The sequence below is a fragment of the Sminthopsis crassicaudata genome, chromosome 6 (assembly GCF_048593235.1).
Source record: "Sminthopsis crassicaudata isolate SCR6 chromosome 6, ASM4859323v1, whole genome shotgun sequence".
NCBI classification, from domain to species: domain Eukaryota; kingdom Metazoa; phylum Chordata; class Mammalia; order Dasyuromorphia; family Dasyuridae; genus Sminthopsis; species Sminthopsis crassicaudata.
Window position 1 is genome coordinate 117,160,686 of NC_133622.1, and position 26,932 is coordinate 117,187,617.

Sequence of the window (26,932 nt, forward strand, 5' to 3'; positions counted from 1 at the left end):
CAGGTCTTCCTGACGGTAAGCCCAGAATTCTGTTCAGTGCACAATATAACTCCCTGCTTGCCACTTAGAAAGCACTTAATAAGTGATTATTTCCTCCCTTCCTCTAATTTCAACTCTATTGTATTTATTATTATAATTATTTCCAACATTATTTTTAGAGTATGACAAATAATTCTTCTCAAAGAATGTTTTCATTATAATCTATCCTAGATATCTGTTCAGAAGACAAAGAAATATTTAGCTTAAAGAAAGGTACTCTATTAGGGTAGGGGATGAAGTAGATAGAACTTGGAGTCAGGAAGACCTGAGTTCGAATTTTACCCTCAGACGCTTTCTAATGTGTGGCCCTGGGCAAGTTACTTAAAATTTCATTTGTTACCATCTTCAGCCTCCAGTATCTTTGCCACAAAAACCCCAAAAGTGGTCATGGAGAGTCAGACATGACTGGAACAACTAAACAAAAAGATCCATTATAGAGCTTCCATTTGTAAGGTTTTAGTGGGGAGGACAAACTAAATACTATGAGAAGGGATAGTGAGAGTGGTAAGTTGTTCTATCGTAGATTCCATGTTTTGTTAAAGAGTTTACTGATTCTGGTGAAAGCTGTCTCTGTTCCCCTCACAACTGCTACTCAACCTAGAAATGTAACTGGCAAAAAGAAGCTTGGCACCTAGAAATTAGAACTAGCTATATACATGGCTCATCTCCACTGACTTTTACTCTATGTAAGGAATCATTTTGTATAAGTGGAAAATTAGAAATGTAATTGTTTTTTTCTTGCTATCCTCATTTTTATTGTTTTTAGCCATCATTCATGTCTTATCCTCACCTAGCACTTCCTCTTGGTTTTGCTTCTGTAAAGCTTAGCAATTTGGAAAAAAATTTTGTGGAAACAGAATGACATTTTGACTTCATAATTGGAATGACTATGAGTTAGTCCAAAGTGTTGATGGAAAGAAATACAGAACATCACTGATTTTGAGCTAGAAGAAACTTCAAAAATCATGTTATCCATTTTACAGAAAAGGAAACCTGGGGGCAGCTAGATGGCACAGTGGATAGAGCACCAGCCTTGAATTCAGGAGGACCCGAGTTCAAATCTAATCTCAGACATTAAACACTTCCTAGCTGTGTGACCCTGGGTAAGTCACTTAACGACAGCCTCAGGGAAAAAAAAAAAAAGGAAACCTGAGGATTTAAGAGGTCAAATGACTAAATTTTGTCTTTTTTTTTCCTCATAGCATCATACAATCTCTATCTTGAGAGCATGTGATCATAGGTTTAGAGATAGAAGGGGCCTAATAGATTATCTGTTCTAATACTTAAACAATTTAATTCAGATTATTCATTGGAAAGTCAAATACAGAAGCTTAAATACTTTGGCTGCATAATGAGAAGATAAGACTCATTGGAAAACATTGAAGGCAAAAGGATTAAACAAACATTAAACAAAGAACAAGAACTTGGACACACTTTAAGAAATTATTGAAGATGGAAGAATTTGGTGTGTTGTGATTCATGGGATCATAGAAGAGTTATACACAATTGAATGACAGAACGACATTCCAATTCTCTCACGTTATAGGTGAGCCATATAGGTCAAACTGTTTTACTGAGGTCATATAGATAAATAACTGGCAAAAATTAGCATTTGAACACAGATTCTCTGCCTCCAAATTCAGTGTATTTTCTAATGAACCTCTTTGTCATGCAGGCCACTGAAGATTAATTTTTTTTTTATTATAACTTTTTATTTATAAAACATATACATGGGTAATTTTTCAACACTGACTTTCGCAAAACCTTCTGTTCCAACTTTTCTCCTCCTTCTCCTCACCTCCTCCCCTAGATAGCAGGTAGTCCAATGCATGTTAAATATGTTAAAATATATGTTAAATACAATATATGTATACAAGGTTATACAGTTATCTTGCTGCTCAAGAAAGATCAGATCTAGAAAAAAAAGTAAAAAAACCTGAGAAGGAAAACAAAAATGCAAGCAAACAATTACAGAAAGAATAGAAATGCTATGCTGTGGTCCACACTCATTTACCATAATTCTCTCTCTGGGTGTAACTGATTCTCTTTGTTACTGAACAATTGGAACTGGTTTGGATCATCTCAGTGTTGAAGAGAGCCACATCAAGCAGAATTGATCATCATATAGTATTGTTGTTGAAGTATACAATGATCTCCTGGTTCTGCTCATTTTGCTTAGCACCAGTTCATGTAAGTCTTTCCAGGCCCCTCTGAAATCATCCTGCCAGTCATTTCTTATAGAACAATAATTTTCTATAACATTCATATACCATAATTTATTCAGCCATTCTCCAATTTATGGGCATCCATTCAATTTCTAGTTTCTAAACACTATAAAAAGGGCTGCCACAAACATTTTTGCACATACATTCTTTAAGTAGTAACACTGCTGGGTCAAAGGGTATGCTCAGTTTGATAACTTTTTTTTTTTTTTTTTTTTTTTTTTTAAATTTTTTATTTTATTTTATAATTATAACATTTTTTGACAGTACATATGCATGGGTAATTTTTTACAACATTATCCCTTGCACTTACTTCTATTCAGATTTTTTCCCTTCCTCCCCCAACCCCCTCCCCCAGATGGCAAGCAGTCTTATATATGTTAAATATATTACAGTATAATTTAGATACAATATATGTGTGTAGAACCGAATTTTTTGTTGCACAGGAAGAATTGGATTCAGAAGGTAAAAATAACAGTTTACATTCATTTCCCAGTGTTCCTTTTCTGGATGTAGCTGGTTCTGTCCATCATTAATCAATTGGAATTGGATTAGTTCTTCTCTATGTTGAAGAAATCCACTTCCATCATCATACATCCTCGTACAGTATCATTGTTGAAGTGTATAATGATCTTCTGGTTCTGCTCGTTTCACTCAGCATCAGTTGATGTAAGTCTCTCCAAGCCTCTCTGTATTTCTCCTGTTGGTCATTTCTTATAGAACAATAATATTCCATAACATTCATATACCATAGTTTACCCAACCATTCTCCAATTGATGGACATCCATTCATCTTCCAGCTTCTAGCCACTATGAAAAGGGCTGCCACAAACATTTTGGCACATACAGGACCCTTTCCCTTCTCTAGAAGTTCCTTGGGGTATAAGCCCAGTAGTAGTATGGCTGGGTCAAAGGGTATGCACATTTTGATAACTTTTTGGGCATAATTCCAGATTGCTCTCCAGAATGGTTGGATTCTTTCACAACTCCACCAACAATGCATCAGTGTCCCAGTTTTCCCACAGCCCCTCCAACATTCATCGTTATTTGTTCCTGTCATCTTAGCCAATCTGACAGGTGTGTAATGATACCTCAGAGTTGTCTTAATTTGCATTTCTCTGATCAATAGTGATTTGGAACACTCTTTCATATGAGTGGAAATAGTTTTAATTTCATCATCTGAAAATTGTCTGTTCATATCCTTTGACCATTTATCAATTGGAGAATGGCTTGATTTCTTATAAATTAAAGTCAATTCTCTGTATATTTTGAAGATGAGGCCTTTATCACAACCTTTAACTGTAAAAATTTTTTCCCAATTTGTTACTTCCCTTCTAATCTTGTTTGCATTAGTTTTGTTTGTGCAGAAACTTTTTAATTTGGTGTAATCAAAATGTTCTATTTTGTGATCAATAATGGTCTCTAGTTCTCCCTTGGACACAAACTCCTTCCTCCTCCACAAGTCTGAGAGGTAAACCATCCCATGTTCCTCCAATTTATTTATGATTTCGTTCTTTATGCCTAAATTTTGATCTAATCTTAGTATGTGGTGTTAAATGTGGGTCCATGCCTAGTTTCTGCCATACTAATTTCCAGTTTTCCCAGCAGTTTTTGTCAAATAATGAATTCTTATCCCAAAATTTGGGATCTTTGGGTTTGTCAAAGATTAGATTGCTATTTTTATTCACTATCTTGTCCTGTGAACCTAACCTATGCCACTGATCAACTAGTCTATTTCTTAGCCAATACCAAATGGTTTTGGTGACTGTTGCTTTATAATATAGCTTTAAATCAGGTACACTTAGACCACCTTCCTCTGACTTTTTTTTCATTAGTTCCCTTGCAATTCTCGACCTTTTATTCTTCCATATGAATTTTGTTGTTATTTTTTCTAGGTCATTAAAATAGTTTCTTGGGAGTCTGATTGGTATAGCACTAAATAAATAGATTAGTATGGGGAGTATTGTCATCTTTATTATATTCGCTCGGCCTATCCAAGAACATTGAATGTCTTTCCAATTATTTAAATCTGACTTTATTTTTGTGGCAAGTGTTTTGTAATTTTGCTCATATAATTCCTGACTCTCCTTTGGTAGATATATTCCCAAATATTTGATACTATCGACTGTTATTTTGAATGGAATTTCTCTTTGTATCTCTTGCTGTTGGATTGTGTTGGTAATGTATAAAATGGTAATGTATAAAAATCCTGAGGATTTATGTGGATTTATTTTGTATCCTGCGACTTTGCTAAAATTCTGAATTATTTCTAATAGCTTTTTAGCAGAGTCTTTGGGGTTCTCTAAGTATACCATCATGTCATCAGTTTGATAACTTTTTGAGCATACCCAAATTACTCTCCAGAATGGTTAGATCCATTCACAATTCCACCAACAATGTGTCAGTGTCTCCCAATTTTCCCACATCCCTACCAACATCCATCATTATCTTTTCCTTAGCCAATCTGAGAGGTCTGTAGTGGTCTTAATTTGCATTTCTCTGATCAATAATGATTTGGAGCACCTTTCATATGACTAGAAGTAGTTTCAATTTCTTCATCTGAAAATTGTCTGTTCATATCTTTTGACCATTTATCAATTGGAGAATGGCTTGATTAAAGATTAATTAATTAATGAAAAAACATTTATCATACACTCACCACTGTATTAAGTGCTAAGGATACTAATATCAAAAATTAGAAGGCCTTTACCTTCCTTTTTTTTTTTAAAAGGAGTTTGTATTTTAATAGAGGAAGACAGCAACTAGACTGGTGGCCATGTGTTAGTGTGGGAAGTCAAAGGACAGTTAGAAGTCATTGTGGTGTATTAGAAAGAGTAATATATAATATTACATAACAATACAATATAAAAATATAAGAACTATAATATAATAATAATAAATTATGTTTAAAATAGTTCACATTTAGGTAGTATATTAGAGTTACTTACATTGGTGTCTGCCAGCATATATCAATGACAAGAATTAAATCTTAGTCTTCCTAATTCCAAGAACAAGTAGATCTTGGGTCTTTGAAATAACACAGAAATTTAGCAACATATCTGGTCTTCACAAAATCTCTTTGAAATATTCTTATGGTTAGCTTCAATTTTTAATTTCAAAAGTTTATTGTGGAAAAATATATTTTGACTTATTTACAGCCAAGAAGTTTGAGGTCCTAATCATGAAAAGAGCAATTCTGTGTTTCAACTTTAGTAAATTTAGTAAGTTTAGTAATCAAAAGACCTTGAATTTAAATCCCTGTGTCTTTGGGTTGGTATAATCTTGGGACAAATTACTTCACTCTCTGGGTCTCAGTTTTCTCAAGTATAAAATGAGGGGAGTTGGAATAAATGACCTCTATCATATATATATCATAATTATAACACTATTATTTACATTTTGGGGGAGTTTTAAATTAAATTTTATTTTTTAAAACAAAAAAAATTGTTTTTTTCTCTTTCCTATCTTTCCATCAGAAAAAGAAAAACAAAAATCTTATAATATGAATAATAAAGCAAAACAAATCCCTAAATTGGTTGCATTTGGCTTATATATTTATTCTTATTTTAAAATGTTATGAAATATATGTGTGTATATACATTGTTGTTGTTATTATGTTATTTTTCAGTTGTGTTCAACTCTCTGTGAGTTTAGGGGTTTCTTGGCAGAGATACAGGAGCAAATTGCCATTTCCTTCTCTAGTTCAATTTCAGGTGAGGAATGGAGAAAAACAGGGTTAAGTGACTTGTCCAAGATCACAGTAAGTACCTGATGTCAGCTTTGAACTCACAAAAATGAATCATCCTACTCCACACTTAGCATTTTATCCCCTCCACTACCAAGCTGCTCCATGTACAAAGAAATATGTATATAAACAACATAGCTATAGATACACACACATTTTACTGCCCCTTGAGTCAATCTCCTCTTTGTGGGAGGTAGGAACACACTTCACCATCAGTCCTCTAGAATTGTGAATTATGGTTCTATTTGCATTGATATGACCTATCAATCAAGATCTTAGAATTTAGCCATTAAATCTTCCAGAAGTTATTTAATTTTTATTTTAAAATCAGAGTAATGGAAGAATTATGTAGAGACATATATATACTGGGAAAAACCTATTATTCATTAGAACAGAACCTAGAACAATATTATGCCCTGAACAATACTTGCTAGTTATTTCATTGATAAATGATGATGTTAACTAAAGAAAGTTAATTTCATATGACAGCAAATTATTCTGAAGCAAGGAAATGTGAAACTGAACTCACCTAATTTTGGAAGGGAATAATTCATTGCAAAATAATCTTCAAAATAGTCAAATACAATTTTGGTGATGTTTGCAGCATATTCCGCTGTATCTCTTTGAAGTGGCTGGACATAGATTTTGAGCTAATTAAAAAAGATACAATAAGGTTATTGTTACTTTGAAAAAATAAAATACAATTTAAAAATTAAAAAAAAAAAAAAAAAGAATTAGAGATACCCATTCAAGGTATTCTTTAGAGGAGTAGAAGTTTAGAAATATTAAGTTATTTCATTTTTAATAGTAGAAAGAAGTATGTGTTCATGCTATGAAATCAGTTACTATGATGAAGTAGCTAAATTAAAAAATAAAACACACACACACAAAAGCAAATGAATATTTGAGATATTCAAATCCTAGAAATAAATCATTGAATGAATGGAAAAAAAAAAACTTTGGTGATTGTAGTCCCATCTAAGCACTGAGGAAACAGAAAGTTAAAATTGTTCCTACTTTCAGGGAGTTAATTCTAATGGAATATGTATCTGAGGTTTCAGAGTCATTTGCAAAGGTTTTGTAGTCCTTTGGGAGCAGTTGCAAAGTAGATGATAATGAATCATCTTTAATATCATTTTCACTATTAAAGTATAATTAAATTATTAAATAAATGAATAAATAGTTTATTAAATTAAAAAAAAAAAAAAGAAAAAAGAAAAAATAAAATACACACACAAAATCCTACATTTGAAGTTTCCTCATTTGTAAAATGAAGGATCTGGACAAGACAATCTTTAAGGGGTCTTTCAGATTCAACATGATTTGTTAAATCATATATGCAATTATATATCATTACATGATTTATTTTGAATTTGTGAAAATAATAGTTTCCTTTTTTCCTTGTCTAAAAGATACATCACACATGGAAGTAATGATATTAGTGATGATGATGAGGATTTAGAAAAACAAGAGAGAGTTGCACAGGCTCATAACCACTCTGCATCAGTACCCATAGGTATTCCTGTGGTTTTTATAGCATAGTAATATCATAATAATTTGTACACCATCAATTTCTTATTCATTAAACAATGGTCATAAACTTTGTAGCCAGGCTCTACACTTATTAAAACCTGGAATTTTCCCTTTTTTGCTCCCAGATGTGCATCGTTAATTTTAGCTTTCATGCTATCTATACATCCTAAGCTGCTTTCCCTCAGTGTCACCCTTTTGGAAATAAGTGAAGTATCCTAGGATGCTTCATTAACTTTTTAGTGCTGCTAAAAATAGTTTCCCTTAAATTCTCTTGGTTTTCCATTTCCAATCTGCCAGAAAACTGAATATTTTTCTCTATTCTTTGACTGCATATGAAAACTCGCTGTTCTTCATATTCAAAGAGAATACTACTGAGATCATCAGAGCATCATTCTGTTTTTCCAAAGTGGTGATACAGCTTTGTGCTGAGCCCTATATACTCTCTCACTCAGTTGACCTTGTGAATGAGGGCATATGATTTCCCAATGACTCAAATCAGATCAGCACCTTGTGTTTTGCAAACAAGGCAAAGATAATTATATTATAAGGGCTTAATGCCATGATTGGCCTCATATGCTAACAGGTATGTTAATTTTTCCATCAATAGGCCACTTGAATCCTAATCTATTTTCTTTATGATACATTCCTACCAATAGTTCTCTTAGAGGTCCAACTCAGCTGAACATTTCACATCTTTGCTTTAAAAGGCGTAGGTGAGATTTGTGGGAAGTGGTCAAGGGAGAAACTATTTGCTTTAATGGTTTAATTTTAAAGAACAAAGTCAGAGTGACATCAGGGTCAAAATCATCATGTCAATATCAATTGGTAATTGGAACTAGAATTTAGCTGCAATCATGCAATGAAAAATTAATATAAAGCTCTTTTTAAACCTTAAAATGTCATGTAAATGCTAGTTTTTATTATCATTGTATTATTATTCTCATCAAAAATAAACTTACTTCTACTAAACTTCCTTAGTCCTTCTGATGCCTTTCTTACTAATATTTTCTCCTTCTCCTGCAGATTCTTATATGTCAGTCTATCGTAAAGATGGTAGAATTTAACCATTTCATCTTTTAGGCAGCTAAGTGATGATACAATGGATAGAACCTCATAAAGACTTCAAATCCTGCCTCAAATGCTTATTGGTTGTGTGACTTCTGCATGCATTAGTTTCCTCATTTGTAAAATGGGAATACTATCTCACTTTCTAGAGTTGTGAGGATCAAATTAAATATTATTTGGAAGACAATCTGCAAACCTTAAAATGCTTTATCAATGTTAGCTATGATTATTATTCTGCAGCAGTAAGCCTGTACTACTGGAAATGATGGTTAGTGAATTTCTATCAGCAGATCTGCTCAAAGTAAAATTATCTTCCATCTCATTTTTCACACCCTCTGGAATTTTCTCTAGACACTAGCCCATTCTTCCCCTACATGTCAGATAAACTTCAGATTAATTTTAATGACCACTGCAGTCTGAACTAGCCTGGCCCCACCCATGGCTGTGTGATTTACAGCCTATTAAATATATAGCCATACTTTTGTATATCATTTGAATCTGCTTCTTTTTAGAATACACTTTTCCCCCTATTACCACAATGCCTGTCGTTTGGAAATCCATTCTGTCTATATTTATTTAGCAACAGAACATTCCAGGCTGTAGGCACCAAAACATTCTGCAGAGAGTGAATATATTCATTTAAACACTGTTCAACTTAAATTATGATATCTTTTATTGAGGCAAACCTACTAGACAAGATATTCTGGACTTCTAGATTGACTGTTTTATTCAACTCTTTTTTTATGATTTTCTAAGTCTATGCTGAGACTTCTGTTTTTCATCTTTTAAGACCCAACTCATTTCCCTTCACAATCTTCAGTGATTCACTTCTGTCTACCTAATAACATTTAAACAGATTGACATTGCCTCAATTGTCAAATCTTATCCCACAGTGACACTACATGTACCATCTTCATCTCCAAATGCATGCTGGACAACTATTTGTACTCCCTCAGGAACCCAAATTCAATATGCATGAAATGGAATTTGTAATCATTTTTCATAAATCCACTTTCTTTTAACACTCATATTTCTGGGGCAGCTAGGTGGCTCAGTGGATAGAGCACCAGCCTTGAATTCAGGAGGACCTGAGTTCAAATTTGAGTCTCAGACACTTAACACTTCCTAGCTGTGTGACCCTGGGTAAGTCACTTAACCCCAGCCTCAGGGAAAAAAGATAAAAATACTTATATTTCTGAGAGACACTATCATTCTTCCAATTACTCAGATAAATAGACAACATGTAGCACAGTGGATAGAGTATTAGACATGGAATCAGGAAGACATGAGTTCAAATCTTAAGTGTGTGATTTCAACCAACTAAATAAAAAGTTTTGCCTCAATTTGCTCTGCTATAAATTTATATGATAATTGCTCACCTCACACAGTTATTTATGAGAATCAGATGAGATAATATTTGTAAAGCATTTGGACATAACAAGCATTATATAAATGTTCATTATTATTCTTTACCATCTGAAGACGTGTCCTCAAGTTCACACTCTCATTCATTTCCTTGTCCCCACCATCCAATCAGATGCTGAGAATTGTTTATCAATAACCATTTACTTATTGCCTATTATGTGCCAGGCACTATGCTAAGCACTAGAGAAACAAAAAGAGCCAAAAGATAACCCCCACCAATTCTATATCCACAATATCTCTCACATGCACAACTAATCTCTGCTTACACTGCCTGTCCTAGTTCAAATCCTGATAATTCCTCACCTCAACTATTGCAGTGACATCTAAATGAAGTCCCTAATCACAGGTTCTTGCCACTACAAGCCATATTTTACACAGCCCCCAAAGTAATATTCTTAAATTAGCTGTCTTATTTTGTCACTGCACTCACAAACTTCAAATCTATTTCTTTTAGGAGAAAATGTGAATTCTTCCATTTGAAGATTTAAATTCCCATCTCCTTCAAGAGCAGTCTCCTAATTTCCCCAAATTGTTAGATTTCCATGCCTATTCTCCTAATATGAAAGACTTTTAAAACAATATACCTGAGGTGGAGCCAAGATGGCAAGATGAGCTCTCCTCCAAACCCTTCCAAATATCTTTAAGTAATCAATCTAAACAAATAAATCTTAACAAATTTGTGGCAGAACCCACAAAAAGATGAAGTAAAACAATTTTCTAACCCAAGACAATTTGAAAAGTTGGCAAGAGAATTCTGTTGCAACAGTCTAAGAGAAGATTATAGGCTTTGCACCAGGCCTGAATAAACCAGAAGCAGGCCTCAGAGTGACTGTATGAGGGGCATCGGTGGCCGTTTCCGGATCTCACAGCACATGAGTGTAAGAGGGTTGGACAATAGTTCAGAAGATTTATTGTTCCAGGGTTGAAAAAAAGTGCTTGTGATTACTTATAAACCACAAAATGTACAAAGAGCAGTAAACATAACTCTTCTAAGAGCATGCCACCTTGAAACAACAAAAAATTTACAGGTCCCCAAAATTGTTTCTAGAAACAGCTGTACAAAATCTTTGAATGTTGGAACAGTGTCCCTTCTACTTGGGAAGCAGAGTCCCACTTTAGCATAGAGTTAAAAATCAAGAAATAGGCTGGAAAAATGAGCAAAGAACAGAAAAACACCATAGGATGTTGCTATAATGACAAGAAAGAAATATGTAGTTGATAATCATTACTGGAGGGAATTTTTTTTTTTACAGTGATAAAGATTTCATTTCTCAGACAAATAGAAAACTGAGTCAAATTTATAGAGATAAGAGCCATTCCATAATTGATAAGTGGTCAAATACTTATCAAGTTTTCAAATAAAGTAATCAAAGCTATCTATAGTCATGTAAAAAATGGTCTAAAACATTATAAATGAAAGAAATGCAAATTAAAGCAACTCTGAGCTACTATTGCACACTTGTCCAAATGGTTATTAGGATGGAAAAGGAAAATGATAAATGTTGAAGGGAGTGTGGGAAAATTAAACACTCATATACTATTGGCAAAGTTATAGACTGATTCAACCATCCTGAAGAATAAGTTGGAACTATGCCCAAAGAGAGATAAAATAATGCATACTCTTTTGACCAAGCAATACCACTACTAGGTCTATATTCTAAAAAGACAAGATAAAAAAGAAAAGTGACCTATGTGTATGAAAACATTTATAGTGGTTCTTTTAGTGGTAGCAAAGAATGAAAAATTGAGGGAGAATCAGAGAATGGTTGAACAAGTTATTTACTTGATTAAAAAATGATGAGCAACATGCTCTCAGAAAAACCTGAAAAGACTTACATGACGTGAAACAAAATGAAATGAGTGGAACAAAGAGAACATTGTACACAGTAACAGCAATTTTATTATCTATCTATGAATAACCTAACTATTCTCAGTAATACAATGATTCAAGACAATTTTGTAGGATTTATGATGGGAAGTGTATCCACTTCCAGAAAAAGAAACCTCAAAAAAAAAAAAAAAAAAAAAGAACCTCAAATGCAAATAAAATATACTTTTTCTTTACTTTCTTTATTTTTCTCCTTAATAACTTCCTAGAAATGTATTCTGAATGATTACATATGTATAACCTATGTCAAATTGCCTTCTTACAAGGTAAGGGGAGAAGGGACAAGAATTTGGAATTCAAAGTTTGAAAAAAATAATGCTAACTTTGTTTTTATAGGTAATTGGGGAAAAATAAAATTTTAAATAAAATTTTAAAAAACAGCATAGCTACACTTTAAATTTATCTATGAATAAGTGGTGTTTCAAAATAGAATAAGTTACTTGAGGGCAGAGACTGCCTCATTTTTGTTATTTTTATCACCTGAGCCTAACAGTGTCTACCACATAATAAATTCTTCCTTCACAGTAAGTCTAGGCACAGTCATCCCTCACTTAAATCCAATTCGCTTGCATGTCATGGCATCAGCTCCCTGATATTTTTCAAAAACAAAGGACAAACAATAGTATGCAATCCCTTCTTTCCATTTTTGCTGTCACTACCCTAGTCTAAGCCTTCTTCACATTTATTAATTCAATGAAGATTTTTTTTAATGTTTACTTTTTGATTTATTCCCTTTCCTCACCTGTCCTCCAAAAATTGGAAAAGAAGAAAAACAAAACTCTTGCAACAAATAAAATGTCAATCATTTAAAAAAAAAAATTTTCATTCTGCATCTTTCCCTATCTGGAAGCATAATTTCTCATGAGTTTTCTGGAATTATGGTTGCTTATTAATGGATTAGACTTCTTAAGTGTTTATATTTCAAAGTGTTTATATTCATAATGTATAGGTATTATATGGTATTTTTCAGATTCTGCTTATTTCCCTCTGCATTAGTTCATACAAGTTTTCCCATACAAGTTTCTCTCTGAAATAATACATAACATCCTTTCTTTTGGTGCAGTAACATTCACAAATATAACACACACATACACACACACACACACACACACACACACACACACACACACACACACATGTATTAGAATATAGTAGCATCATTAAAAAAAAAAAACCTCATCATTGAAAGGGGTCTTCTAATCCATATCTACATTGTAATGTTCTCTGTAAGATCTTTAAAATGACCATTCTGCCTCTACTTGAATATCTTTAATGAAAAGGAACATTGCTGCTAAGGTAGCCCAGTCCACTATGAAATTAGCATTTATAATAGATTATATAATCATATTTATAAAATGTGTGACCTTGGAAATGACATTTAAAATGGGCAAATTTGTAAGGAAATTATAACTTCATTCATTTGGTTTTACTTTGGTGGGAAAAAAGATCTGGGAATTTCAATGGACAGCAGGGACAATATAGAAAAAAAGATAACAATTTTAGGTAGTATTAAGAGAGATACAATATCCAAAACAAAGAAGATAATAGTCCTGCCATAGTCAAACGATACTTTGTGTTTAGATACATTGTGTTTAGTTCTGGGCACTAGATTTTATTTTATTTATTTTTAGTTTGGGTTTTATTATCTTGCCTAATGTGGAAATTTAGCAATCCTCAACTGATTGACATAGACATATTAACTGACTCCATTTTTTCCATTGTGGGCCATTTTAGTCATAATCTCCTGAGGCACTAGATTTTAGGAAAAACGTTGACAAATTGGAATAGGTCCAAAAGAGGAATCAAGATGGTGAAGGAAAGGGAAACTGTTAAACAAGATCAATAGAAGAAACTAGGGCTATTAAATCTGAAGATAGGCCTTAAGGAAATTAATAATAGTGTCTAAAAGGTTGCCATTGGGAAAATAAACTTTACCCCAAATGACAGAATTAGGAGCAATCAGTGAAAATTTGAGACAAATTTAGGTTTTAAGTAAGAAAAATAGATTCCCAAAATAAAGTTTTCAATGGAAACTGTAAATAATTTAAGAGACCATGTCATCATAAATCAATAGGTAATGTATGCAGACACAATGGAATTAGAGAAGAAAAGAGCTAGCTAGAAGAGACTACACTGTTGGGTACTAAAAGCCAAGAACAATGTTAAAGTTCTCATTGCTATAAAAAGAAAAGAAAAAGCTCCTTGGCAATCATATGCATGACCAACACAAGGTAGAAAAGGTCTTGTTTTTCCCTGTGGTATTATTTTCACACCTCACACTGATAATTATTAGGAGTGTCCTTTACTGTGAGTGAAGGTCATGTCAAAGTAGCCCTTTCTACCAGTATAAGTATTGTAACTTTAACAGAGATACCTCCTCATGGGAAAGTCAACTGTGAAAAAAACAGCTATGGAACTCATTGGATAGAATACTGGGCTTGGAATCAAAAAGATCTGAGTTTAAATCCAGCTTCAGACACTTATTAGCATTTAGATGGCACTCTGGAGTAAGTGCTGGGCCTGGAGTCAAGAAGACTTATCTTCCTGAGTCCAAATCTGGTCTTGAATACTTACTAGATGACTGACTCTGCTTCAGAGTCCTTTTATATATATAAAATGAGCTTGAGAATGACATGCAGATCCAATATCTTTGCCAAGAAACCCAAATGAGGTCACACAGAGTCAAAAATGATTGAACAACAATAATACTGTGCAAATCACTGGGTAAATCACTTATTTCTGCCTCAAATCATTGGTTTTCTTAGCTGAAAAAGCTCTATGGACAGTATAGTCCACTGAGTTACAAAGAGTTAAGATTTGACTGAATACCAACCTGAGTAGCGACATTTGCTTATGGCTAATATCCACACTGGAGTACTCTTAATGCATGCTACGGAACCACTAAATAGATTTTACTATGACTTTCAAGTATAAGAAGTAAGGAGCAGATGACAAGAATTAGGGAAATATATAACTATAACATGACTATGTGTCTTATCTATGTTATCTATGAGTCAGATTCACAAAGAGTAGGAAATATCCTTTCTTTCCCCTCAGTAGTGGCAAGAGATACTCGTATCCTATGTCCAAATTTCAGAATGCTCAGTTCTAAGAGGACTCACTGCCTTATTCAACAAATATTTATTAAGCATTTTTTGTATTTAATGTTCTGGAAAAATTCTTCCTTTGAGAAATTCTGAATCTAATCAAGAAAGTCAAGTAAACAAGTATCTGTGGTACAGTGACTTGAATATGTTAAGTGCCTGGCTTTTCATTCATTCAAAGCAGAACCTAATTTCTTTCTTTTTTTTTTTTTTTTTTTCTGAGGCTGTGGTTAATTGACTTGCCCAGGGTCACACAGCTAGGAAGTGTTAAGTGTCTGAGATCACATTTGAACTCGGGTCCTCCAGAATTCAAGGCTGGTGCTCTATCCACTGTGCCACCTAGCTGCCCCTAGAACCTAATAATTTCAAAAGAGATATATAAACAGTGCTATAAAAGTTTAGAGGAATAAGGAAAAGGATTATAATGATTTATATGAAGGCATTTTATTTGAACTCTATGGTATTTTTGAAGCTAATTGATTATCAATGAATTTTTAACATTATTTTTCTAAGTATATGTTTATTTGTCTGTTATATCACACATCTACAAATTGCTAAAAGACTATATTTATTTCTTTTTTGTCTTTGCATCACTATTTACTAGGACACTGACTGGCATGTGTAGGCCTTAAGAAATGTTTGCTAATGGTTGATTATTTGTTGCTATATGGAGATCCTACTCCCGGACTTCTTCAATACACTAGAAGTATATTCTGCCTCAGGTACCTTCGTGTTACTAGCCGTTTTTTCCAGATGTTCTCCATTTTAGGAAAAATACCAAGGTCAATCATATCTTTATTCCTCTTTCAAGTCCACTCTTGATTCTCAACTTTCTCTATTGTGTCCTTCTCTTCTCCTTCCCTCCCAAACAATTCTACTTTTCAGTGTCCTTTTACTTCCACCATTACAATAAAACTTCTTTTTAGGACAGAGATTATCTTCCTCTCTACTTGTCACTTATCACAGTGCCTAGTACATGGTAAACATTTTAATAAATGATTGTTGACTTGATTTGATGATACTTAAGAGTCATGGACTATGACTTAGACTTTGAAGTGTGTGTGTCATAGCAGCAAACATATAGACACTATTGAGTAGCTAAATTTCTTGACAGTGCAAAGCTAACTTTCAAGGAAAGAAAGGCATGAAAAAAAGCTAAAAGTTAAGAAATTCTGTTCCCCAAAGCATATGTGATAAGTTATTAAAAGTTTAAAAATATAACTTACAGGAATTCCACTAGCTGAAGTTCTATTCACACTTGTAAATTGATGTACAGCAAAGCATACCAAGTATGTGCTCATTGGAACAGACTTCCTGAAAATTGTTTTTCTCCATTTGTCATCCACATCTTCTTTTCTCTTTGAAAAATGAAAAATCATATTTTATTTGTTAGTGTCATTATCATTTATGTTTAGAGCAGACCAATATTTGCCCATTTACTTATATCTCTAATGAGAAATTCCTAACCCAAGTTTAAGGAACAACACATGTAACAAATACAAGATCATAAGGAATTAGATTTCTTTGCAAATGTGTCATATCAAAAATAAATATCCCTTTCTCCAAAGATCTGACAGAAGATGCTCTCTTAATTTGGTTATAGTATCACCTTTTACACAAACATTTAGAATTTATCTTGATATGATGTGAGAAGTTGGTCTATGCCTAGTTTCCACCATAGAATTTCCAGTTTTCCCAACAATTTTGACAAATGCTGAGTTCTTATCCGAGAAATTAAAAAAAAAAAAACAACTATACTAGCTGATTACCCATGAGCAATTGACATTTTTCTAATTGTTTAGATCTGACTTTATTTTCATAGAAATTGTCTTGTAATTGTGTTCATATAATACCTGTGTTTGTTGAAGCAGTTATTTCAAGCAATTTTTTAGTTGATTCTCCAAGTGTATCATATCATCTGCAGAGTGATAAATTTGTTTCCTCACTGTCCATTCTAATTTCTTCAATTTCTTTTTCTTCCTTTATTGCTAATGCTAACATTTCTAGTACTGTATTGAATAGTAGTGATAATGCTTTATAATGGTTTTACATATTGTTAATTATTTTAAGGAACATTCCCTTTATTCCTATGCTCTCTAGTGTTGTTAATAGAAATGGGTACTGTATTTTATCAAAAACTTTTTCTGGGGGAGGATGTAAGGGAGGAAAAAGAACAAAGTAAAAAAAAAATTCACAGCAAAGAAGAAAAGGACAACCTACAATAAAGATGGACATTCATGAATATAATTTCTTTTACTATTATATATTCTTTCTTAAACTGGAAATTGTTATATTTAGAATCTCCTTGATATTCTGCCAGGCATATAACAATATTTTGTTTTGTTTTGTTTTTCTTTTCTATTTTCTATTAAATTTAAAAATAATTTTTAAAAAGGTTTTCTTTGCCTATTTTTCCCCAATGGTTTATATAATATTGCAATTAATTAATTAATTTATGAATTAATTAATTTATTTTATTTTATTAATTTAAATATTTGGTAGAATTCATTTGCAAATCCATCTAGTCCTGGAAAGCTTTTCTTTTTCATGGTTTTTCTCTTTTGTTCTGATTCTTCTTTGATAACATGAGTAATATGGAAATGTTTTTAACATGACTGTACATGTATAGTCTATATCAGATTGCCTGCTGCCTTGAGTGGAGGAAGTAAGGTAAGGAGAAAGAAATATTTGAAACTCAAAATTTTATGAAAATTAATGTTGAAAATGATCTTTAGAAGCAATTGGGGGGTGGAGGGGATGCTAGTAAATAGGAGAAAAATGGAGTGAACACTACTTGATGCCAAAGGATTGAACTATTCCAATGGGTTCTTGAGGAAAAGTGAAATTTTGATAGCTATGCAAATGTGTCAAATGTTTTATTTTCTTTCTAAAGGCAGACAGCATGGCACAGTATACGCAGTTAGGAAGATCTGGGTTCAGGTTCTGTCTCTGGATATACTTGCTCTGACACTAGATAAGTCTCTACTACTCAATGCACTAAAAAAGTGCAAAAAAGTGAGAAAGTGCCTACTTGCACTGGTAAATAAAATGTCTTTATTTGAGAGCTTCCCAAAATCAATGAAATTACAGATACACTCCTGGGGTCCAGCACAGGTGTGCAAGCACACACAGACACAGACACAGTCATTATAATACAAAAAACAGACTATGCCTTCCCTTGTAACTCATACAAAGTAGACTTTCAATACATATTTGTAAATTCAATTGTATTTTAGTAGAAGGGTAATCAATAATGATTTTGCTGAATATGAAGTTTATCTTGCCTCTTTCATTCTTTGGAGCCAGAAAGGAAACACCATTACCTAACAAGTAACTAGATATTCTATACCAGGGCCAAGTGCTACAAACTGCAAATGGCATGAGAAAGCACTGAGACATCAGATTGGGGAAGGAGCTAGAGATCTCATAAGGCTAATAATGGGAGAGGGGTGGTATCTACGTCTAAGAATTGGGTAACAAATTATTCTTTCTTTTAAAGTTAATGATATATTTCATTTTTAAATCATCTTCATTTCCCGATATATTTCCCCCCTTCCACCTCTCAGAGAGTCATCCATTAAAATAAAATATTTTAGTGAAAAAATAAACTCAATAAAACAAACCAACGTATCAGTCTAATCTGAAAGTATATTCAGAGTTTCATACATGCTCACAGGACCAATTTTGGTTATTATAATTTTATAATACTTACTTGATTAAAAAGCACTAATTTGTTTTGATAAATTAGGTACTAGGCCACTTGTTCCTTCAACATGTGATTCTCAGAGCCTCATTACTAGAAAGGTAAGATATACAGATCACCCCTATTACTAACAGATATTTTGGGGAGAAAAGACTGAAAAAGGATGTGTGATAGGAATAAGATTGCCTATTTTCCTCAAAAGGGATTAATCTTAGAAAGACATAAAAAGTTTCTATCCAATGCTGTCTTTGACTCATAGATATGTAAAAACTCTCCTAGCACAATACTCTGCCCTACAGACCATACTCATTTCCATATGGAAAAGAGGGGAGAGGGTCAAATCTATAGAAACTATATGTCATTATATCTTTGTAGCATATCCTTTCTGAATTTGGTAGGGCAAATTAAGCCTTTAAAAAAAAACAAAAAACTTTTCAATCACTCATAAGAGCCTGATTTCATTCCAACATAGAACCTGAACTAACAGGTGCTGGCATTAGACTTGTGTCTAATAGAAGGATTGAAGTCAAGCCCTCAATTCCAATCCCTGAAAATATGCTAGTCCTGTATCCCTGTAATAGTCTTTAAGGATCATGTAGTCCAACTTCTTTTTTTGATTTCAACAGAAACCACAAGGAAAAGAAATGCCTTGCTCAAGATCACTGAGAAAGGCTCATTCATTCACTGACTCAAATAGAATCCAGATCTCATATATTCACAGCTCTCTACTGCTAGAATGAACTTTAGAGACAACCTTATCTATTATTTAGATTTTCTTGGCAGAGATACTGAAGTGGTTTGCCATTTCTTTCTCCAGTTCATTTTATAGTTGAAGACCTGGGGCCAACAGTTAAATGATTTGTGCAGGGTTAAACAGCTAGGAAGTATTTAAAGCCAGATTTGAAGACAGCTTTTTCTAACACTTTTCATTTTTACTGTCAGAGCAAAGGATCATAGCTCTCAATGGTATGTTTTCCTTATTCCTAGTTCAGGCTTTTCTTAGCTATATTATTGAAATCCGAAATTGAAGGGGTCCTTCCAGGCTCTTATTGATGTGAATCCTGAAATCAACTTATTCTCTCCCTTTTATAGGAAATGCTAAAACTTTCATCCTGGCAACTTTTCCTAGATAGTTTTACATGAGAAACCTCTAAGTTTATATTTCTCTTATAAAAATGTTTTTATCATAAATATCTTTGCCAAGGCCCTTTCAGGATTAAGCCTTAAATAAAATACTCTCAACTCTACATAGTATCTTCCCTTTAATGGCATCTTTCTCCCTATTATAGCTAACTCTGGTTAGTCTGTTACATTCCTCTATGGTGTACTCACACTTCCTAGCGCATTCCCTTTCTCATGGTGATTTTTGAATTCCAATGGGGAACTTCTCTTTTCATTGTTAAAACACCTTTCTTTACTAATTAATTATATATGCTCCCAAATCTATTTCATATTTACCCCTCCTGATGCTTATTTTACCTCTTCATTTCGTCTGTAACCTCTTCTCCTAACGTACCTTTTGACTAAGGAGAAAGCTCTTGTAAGTTCTTCATATTTCTACAGAAAATCATTTGGTGCCTATATTCAATCTCATCATCATGACTGCAGAAATATTAAGTAGGAATAAGAGTTTACTTAATCATTCCAGGTACACTTTTGTCCCAGTTTCACCCTACCCTCTTCACCTCAGAAAAATTTTAAGCAGTTTTTAAGAACAAATTTTCCATGGGAAGAAAAATCCCAGAAGTGGGGGAAGGCAGAAACATTTCTAGGAAAACATGGCTCTCAAACTGTGGTTTAGGGCCTATGTCTTTCCTTAGTTTTGATCCTTTTGAAATGTCCCCCTCCTTCAAGCTTTTATTTCAGGATAAAGAATGCTGAGAGATGATGGAATTCCATTTTCCACATGATCTACAACCCAGATGCTAATTGTCTTCCCTCCAAATTACTATAGTAGCTCCCCTTAGATGGTATCAATGGAGAGTAAAAGCTTCTTCTCATTGTCACACGCCTTTTTTGGTGGTGACACCAAATGTGAATAACACAGAAGAGTAGAGGTATAATTTATAAACAAACATGGCTTTTTCAGGGTGAATTCTTAAAACTTTTTTTCTGTTTAAAAATGTTTAAATCATTGCCTCAGGAATAAAATCCCCTACCAATAGTGCTTTATATCTCCCATCGAATTTTCCTGTCTTTGAGGCAATCAATTGCCAGCTAAGTATAAAACCCAGCATCACTGCTTTATAAAATGCAGAGGATATTAGATATACTAAGATACACCAAATGTAATAGATATTGGAATGGAAGCTCCTCAATGACAGAGACTTTTTCTACTTGTTTTGTATTTCCAGCTCAGTGCTTGCCTCATAATAATTTTTAATAAATGCTAGTTGATAATAAATGCTAAAAGAGAATTCTAAGGTTCCTTTCAGTACTAAATCCTATGTATTTATGCATTTAGATGAAGAATTAATTCACTCTATGTGTGTTTAATCTGTAATTTTTTTTAAAGGTCCATCAACAATCATTTGCTTTTGGTGTGGCTGATGGAGCAAATGATATGACACCAGGTGATGTGCTGTAGAAGCACTAAATGCTGGGGTTTGGTCATGTGAAGAATTCACAATGGCCATTCTCTTTGGCAAAAGGTAGATTTATTTAGGAGAAAAAATTATAGACAAAATGAAGAGGTGCGATAGATATCAAGAATGGTAAATGTGAAATAGAGCTGGGAGAGAATATAATAATAATGGAAAAGAAAGTTAGTATGAAGAGGGCCCCTCCTCCCCCCAAACTCTGAAAATCCTTGAAGGAGAAAATCTCCTTCAACTCCGCCTCAATAAGGGACCCTTCCCCGAGGGACAGTTTCATCCTTGGGTGGGATCAGCTCAGTCCTGAAAGTCATTGAATTCAATTAAAACTCTAGCTCAAGCTGAAACCCAGCCAAGAGCCAACTTGGGACACCACCCTCGAGCCCTTTCAGCTTATAGCCAAAGCTCTCATTATAAAAAGAGCCAAATTAAAACCCTCTCTTTGCAGAGGTTCCCTCGCTTGGCATCCCAAGGAGCCTCTGCCCACAGGAATACTCTTTCCAGTGCCATTCTCTCTTTATCCTCACCTACTTCCTAACCAGACTTCATCCCTCTCAGTCAGGATTTCTAACCTTACTTCCAATCCCCATAATAAATCCTTTTATCAATCTAGGTTTTCAGGTCTGTAAATTCTTTTACAGAGAACCTCTGTGCCGCCAAAAGGGAGTCCCCAAAACTCCCTACCCTTGCACCAAATCCCAAGGGATTACAGGGGAGTCAAACCTCTCCATTTGGTTCCCTGAACCCTGAACCTGCCTCTCTAGACCTTATCATTTAACTCTCTGACCACCAGAAACCTTAATTTCATTTTGATTCCCTAAATCTAAACCTCATCAAGTGGAACGCTCCATTACTCAGTAGAAAGAAAAAGAAACATCCTTGATTTAGGGGTATGCCTTTAGCTGGCAGGCTAAATCCTAAAAGGGATTTAGCACCCTAAAAGAGTTAGTTAGCTATAAGAAGAAGTGGGGTTTGAGAAGAGAGACACCATGTTATACTGGGTTTAGGAGAAACACTGTGGCATGGGGGAGGGGCAAGATACCACAAGACCGAGTGTCAAGGAAGACAGACCCAGAGGAGAAATTTAACCTCAAGGACATGACTGGAATTTCTGACAGGACATAGCTGGACTGCCCACAAGCTCCATAGAGGGGGAGCCTCAGGTATTTGACATATTTGAATTTCTGACTGAATGATTTTCAAAAAGGATGGGATCACTGAGTTAAACTGATCTTTATCAGAGCCTTTTGCCTGAATGCCCCAGAGAATAATTTCATCAGTGCTCTAGTTTCTCTCTTTCAACCACACACCCACTATTCAGAACCTTTTAGAACACAAATATTGATAAGTTATCTTATTTTTTTAGAAATTCCATAATTAATTGCCAGCTAACTTTCTGATAAGCCAATGCAGAGTATCTTTTCAAATAAAAAAATAAAATTAAAAAAAAAAAGCAAAAAACACCACTGATTTAGTAGATTCTATTGGTTCCAAAGAATATCTCCCACATGGGGGAGGAACAAAAAATTTGTGGCTTGAGCTAAGCTAAAACCCTAGTAAGAATAGATTGAAATTATACTATCCAATTAAGAATCCCTCTGTTTTGTCTTTCTTGTAAAATATTGATATTTTAATTAATTTAATATTAATCCTTCGTATTTGTATCTCCAGAGTATTTGTTTATTACATTCAAGATCTATACCAATGGAGGGAATACTATGGATACACCGAAATGTTATTTTAAAGCCCTATGTGTTCTCTCTGGGAAATGAGTATGAACCATTTACATAGCATTTCCAATGACTCTTTTTTTGTCTGCTTGCATTTTTTATTTCCTTCTCAGGTTAATTTTATATTATTTCAAATTCCAATTCTTCTTGTGCAGCAAAATAACTATGGATATGTGTATATATATATATATATATTGTATTTAACATATACTTCAACATATTTAACATGTATTGGTCTACCTGCCATCTCGGGGAGAGGGTGGGGAGAAGTTTTGCAAGAGTCAATGCTGAAAAATTACCCATGCATATATCTTGTAAATAAAAAGCTATATTAAAAAAATAAATAAGTAGAGGCAAGTAAAACAAATGCATACAAGGAAAAAAAAAAGCCCTATGTGTTCTCTTCTCTAGCAGGCAAGGTTAAAGAATCCTCTTGGTTTATGCACAGATTGTTCTTTATGAGTAGTTTTTATTTTGTTTTTTGCATACTTACCTCCACTGGCATATTTGAAAGTGCACTATATTCTTTTGGATGAATGATAGATATTGTATAAGTTGCTTTTTTGTTGGGCTCATCAAAACAAGGAAATGATTTCCGTGCATCTGTTGGCTCATGATCTGTAGCTGCTATGCTCCTAAGAAACAAATAAACAAAATATATGTTGACTCATCTCAAGATCGCGTGGTTCCTGTCTCGAAGACAAATTTATTCTCAGGTGACTTGGTGTACTGGACAGAGGACAAATCTGGAAAACAGGAAGACCTGGGTTCAAATTATAATAGCCTTTACATAATAAATTTGTGACCATGGACAGGGAGTTGTTTTTTTTTTCCCCCACAGAGATTTTCCCACAATAATGAAACCAAAGATTTCATTGTCCCCAATCCTGCCCAAATACCAACCTACAAACTACCAACCCTGAACTTTCTTTCAAATTTTAGCCCCATATTTCCAATAGCATACTATACATTTCTACTCACATGTTCTATTGAAATCTCAAACTCAACATGGCGAAAGATGGATTTATTATCTCTATTCCTATTTCCCCAAAATATATTCTCCTCTTGACTTTCTTGTTTCAATTAATGGCAGCTACTCTCCTACTCATTCAGTCTCAAACCCCTCATTTTTGACTATATAGTCTCACAGTTGCCAAATCCTATATATTTAATTTGAAAATACTCTACTCTGTACTATTGCCCAAACTAGTTTTGTTACCTCCACAAAAGCTGATTCTTGCAAATTAGACTCTATTCTCATCACCATTCCAACTGACATCACATTTCTCAGCCTCCCCTCAGAGAAAGGAGCACTCTGTGTTATATCTCAGTTTCCTGAATTATTCTGCCTCAGTTTCCTTGGTGGCAACTTCCTCTTCCTGGCCAACAGGACTGAAATAATTAGGGCTGCAGAACTCTAGCCACTGTAGCATTCCAAAGTCATAAAACTTCAGATGGCTTATCTCAAATGTTTGGGCATGTTTCTGGCTCAGTCTCCTAGCTTCTTCACTACCAACTTATCAGAATTTATGATCCTTCCTTCCTTACCCCCAACCTGTCAGAACTGAAGTCCTTCCTGGAGTTTACACTCACCAGTGCTCTGCTCTGCTCTGCTCCCCACCTCCCACCCCCACCTTTGTTTCCCTGATCTCAGAAGCCCTATAAAAGCCCTCCAGAAGCCTCTAGAATCCCTTGCTTGTGGTTGGATGCTTTAAGATAAGAGTTCCCATCCAGCAGGCTGGCTGAGGCTATAGCTAGTAAGGCCACCAGTCCAAACTCTCCATTATTAAAATATTAAAAACCCTCTAATCTCTGTCTTGCCTCAGTTTCTCCGGCATTATATTTCAAGAGCTGTAGGATACAGCATCAAACTCCTCCTTCCTTCATAGAGAGCAGAAATTGGACTTTTAGACCATTCCACTTAGCATCTGCAGCCCTGCCTATTTTTTATTTCAACTTTGTGCTACAACATATCCCCATCCTGAGTAGCCTTTACTCTTTTCCACATTCCTGTCTCCCTTTGTATGTACTCTCTCCTCCTTAAAATGTAAACTCCTTGAGGGAAAGGACTGTCTTTTTATTATATTCCCTGAGTCTTAATATAGTGCCTATAGGACACATGATAGACACTTAATAAATGTTTATTGGATGAGATTGAATTTCCATCCCCACTACTATTACACTTCAAGATACCCTCTGCTCAAAAAATCTTTAATGGTTTCCCATTTCTTATAAAATAAATCATAAGCACCTTCATTTCTTAATAGGGCTCTCCACAAAATTGTCTCAAGCCATCTTTTAAAACCTCTTTGGTAAACTCTATATCTCACCCAGTTTGGACTTACTTATTGCTCTATAAATGTGCCCTTTCACTTACTCATTTCTTTCCATTTGCTTATGCCCCATCCTGTGACTGGATTTCCCTATTAGATCTGTCAAAATCTACCAAAATTTTAATGTCTTATTCAAAAATTTCACTCTTGTACTTTAAGCCTTTTCTGGTCCCTAGGTGAAACCTATCCCACTGCCAAACTCTTGTAGTATTCTAATATCTAATAGCACAGCTTGGATTCAAGCTACTTGTAATTTTTATTTATATCTCCTAGTAGATGGTAAATTTACTGAGTAAAATCTTTGCCATATTTATGAAAATAAGTACTTTTATGTCACATATACCTTACATATGTCACTGAGTCATTTTTTCAGTTTTCTCTGACTTTACTTGAGGTTTTCTTGGGAAAGATACTGAAGTAGTTTGCCTTTTCCTTCTCCTGTTCATCTTTCAGCTGAAGAAACTGATGATGGCTACAAATAAGGAATAAGTGACTTGCCTAGGGTCATCATATAGCTAGTAAATGTTTAGGATCAAATTTGAACTCAAAAGCAGGCTTTCTGACTCTAGGCCCAGTGTTTTACCTACTATGTGCTACCTAGTGGTCCCAACTTATACATAGTGGGTATTCAATATGTATGAGTTGGATTAAGTTGAAATTTTCTCAAAAGAACAAAAACTTTGAAAAAAAAATCTGATGCATGATTCATATTGTAGAGAGAGCATAGACTTATAATCATACAATCTGGCTTTAAATTTTCTGTAACATTGAGAAAATGAAATAATTTCTCTAGGCCTCAGTTTTCTTATTGTTAAAATTCAGATATTCCTTTAGATGATATTTATAATCCCTTTCAATTCCTAAATCCTAAAACATGGGAGAGAAGTAAGGATAGAACTATGATTCTGTTTAGTGGAAAGAACATTAGATTTGGAATTAACAGACTTGAGATTGAATTCCAGTTTGGATATTTATTGAATCTCTGATTTTGGACAAGCCACTTATTCTCTAGACCAGGATTTCTTAAACTTTTTCCACTGTTGATTACTTTTCACCGGAGAAATTTTTATATGAACCAGATAATAGATATTAATATATAACAAATGCATATACAAACTAAACATTTGATAACAAATCATAAAGAAATTTTAAAACAATTCTTTGATATATAAATTATTTTGATATGCAAAGAAAATTTGCATACTAATGAGATGGGTGGGCTTATTTGTTTTTACAAAAAAATTAAGTCATGGAAGAATATTTGATACTGTTTATTATTGCCAACTTTTTTTGCTACCCCAGTTTAAGAAGCTTTGTTTTAGATTAGAATAGTTCAGAACAAGGCCCTTTTAGAAGTTTGGTGAAACCAGTGGATCCCTCCTCAAAATATTTTTTAAATGCATAAAATAAAATACAATAGGAACAAAAGTACATAAGGTATATTGAAATACAATGATCATTTTTTAAAGTTCATGAACCTGAAATTAAATGAAAAACACTCATTCTAGAAATTTGTTATCATAATTTTAAATGAAAGGATTAGACTGGCTG

At 33.9% G+C, this 26,932-nt stretch overlaps 1 protein-coding gene across 1 annotated transcript in view; it reads right to left on the reverse strand.

Moving 5' to 3' along the window:
* The window catches only part of ENPEP (glutamyl aminopeptidase), a 122,692-nt gene that overhangs the window by 67,457 nt on the left and 28,303 nt on the right, over window positions 1-26,932 (reverse strand). The window contains exons 2-4 of the mRNA XM_074275568.1: window positions 23,542-23,683; window positions 16,248-16,379; window positions 6,536-6,656 (exon numbers count right to left, since the gene is read on the reverse strand). Coding sequence (XP_074131669.1) covers window positions 6,536-6,656; window positions 16,248-16,379; window positions 23,542-23,683 — 395 coding nt within the window. The remainder of the gene's footprint in view (window positions 1-6,535; window positions 6,657-16,247; window positions 16,380-23,541; window positions 23,684-26,932) is intronic.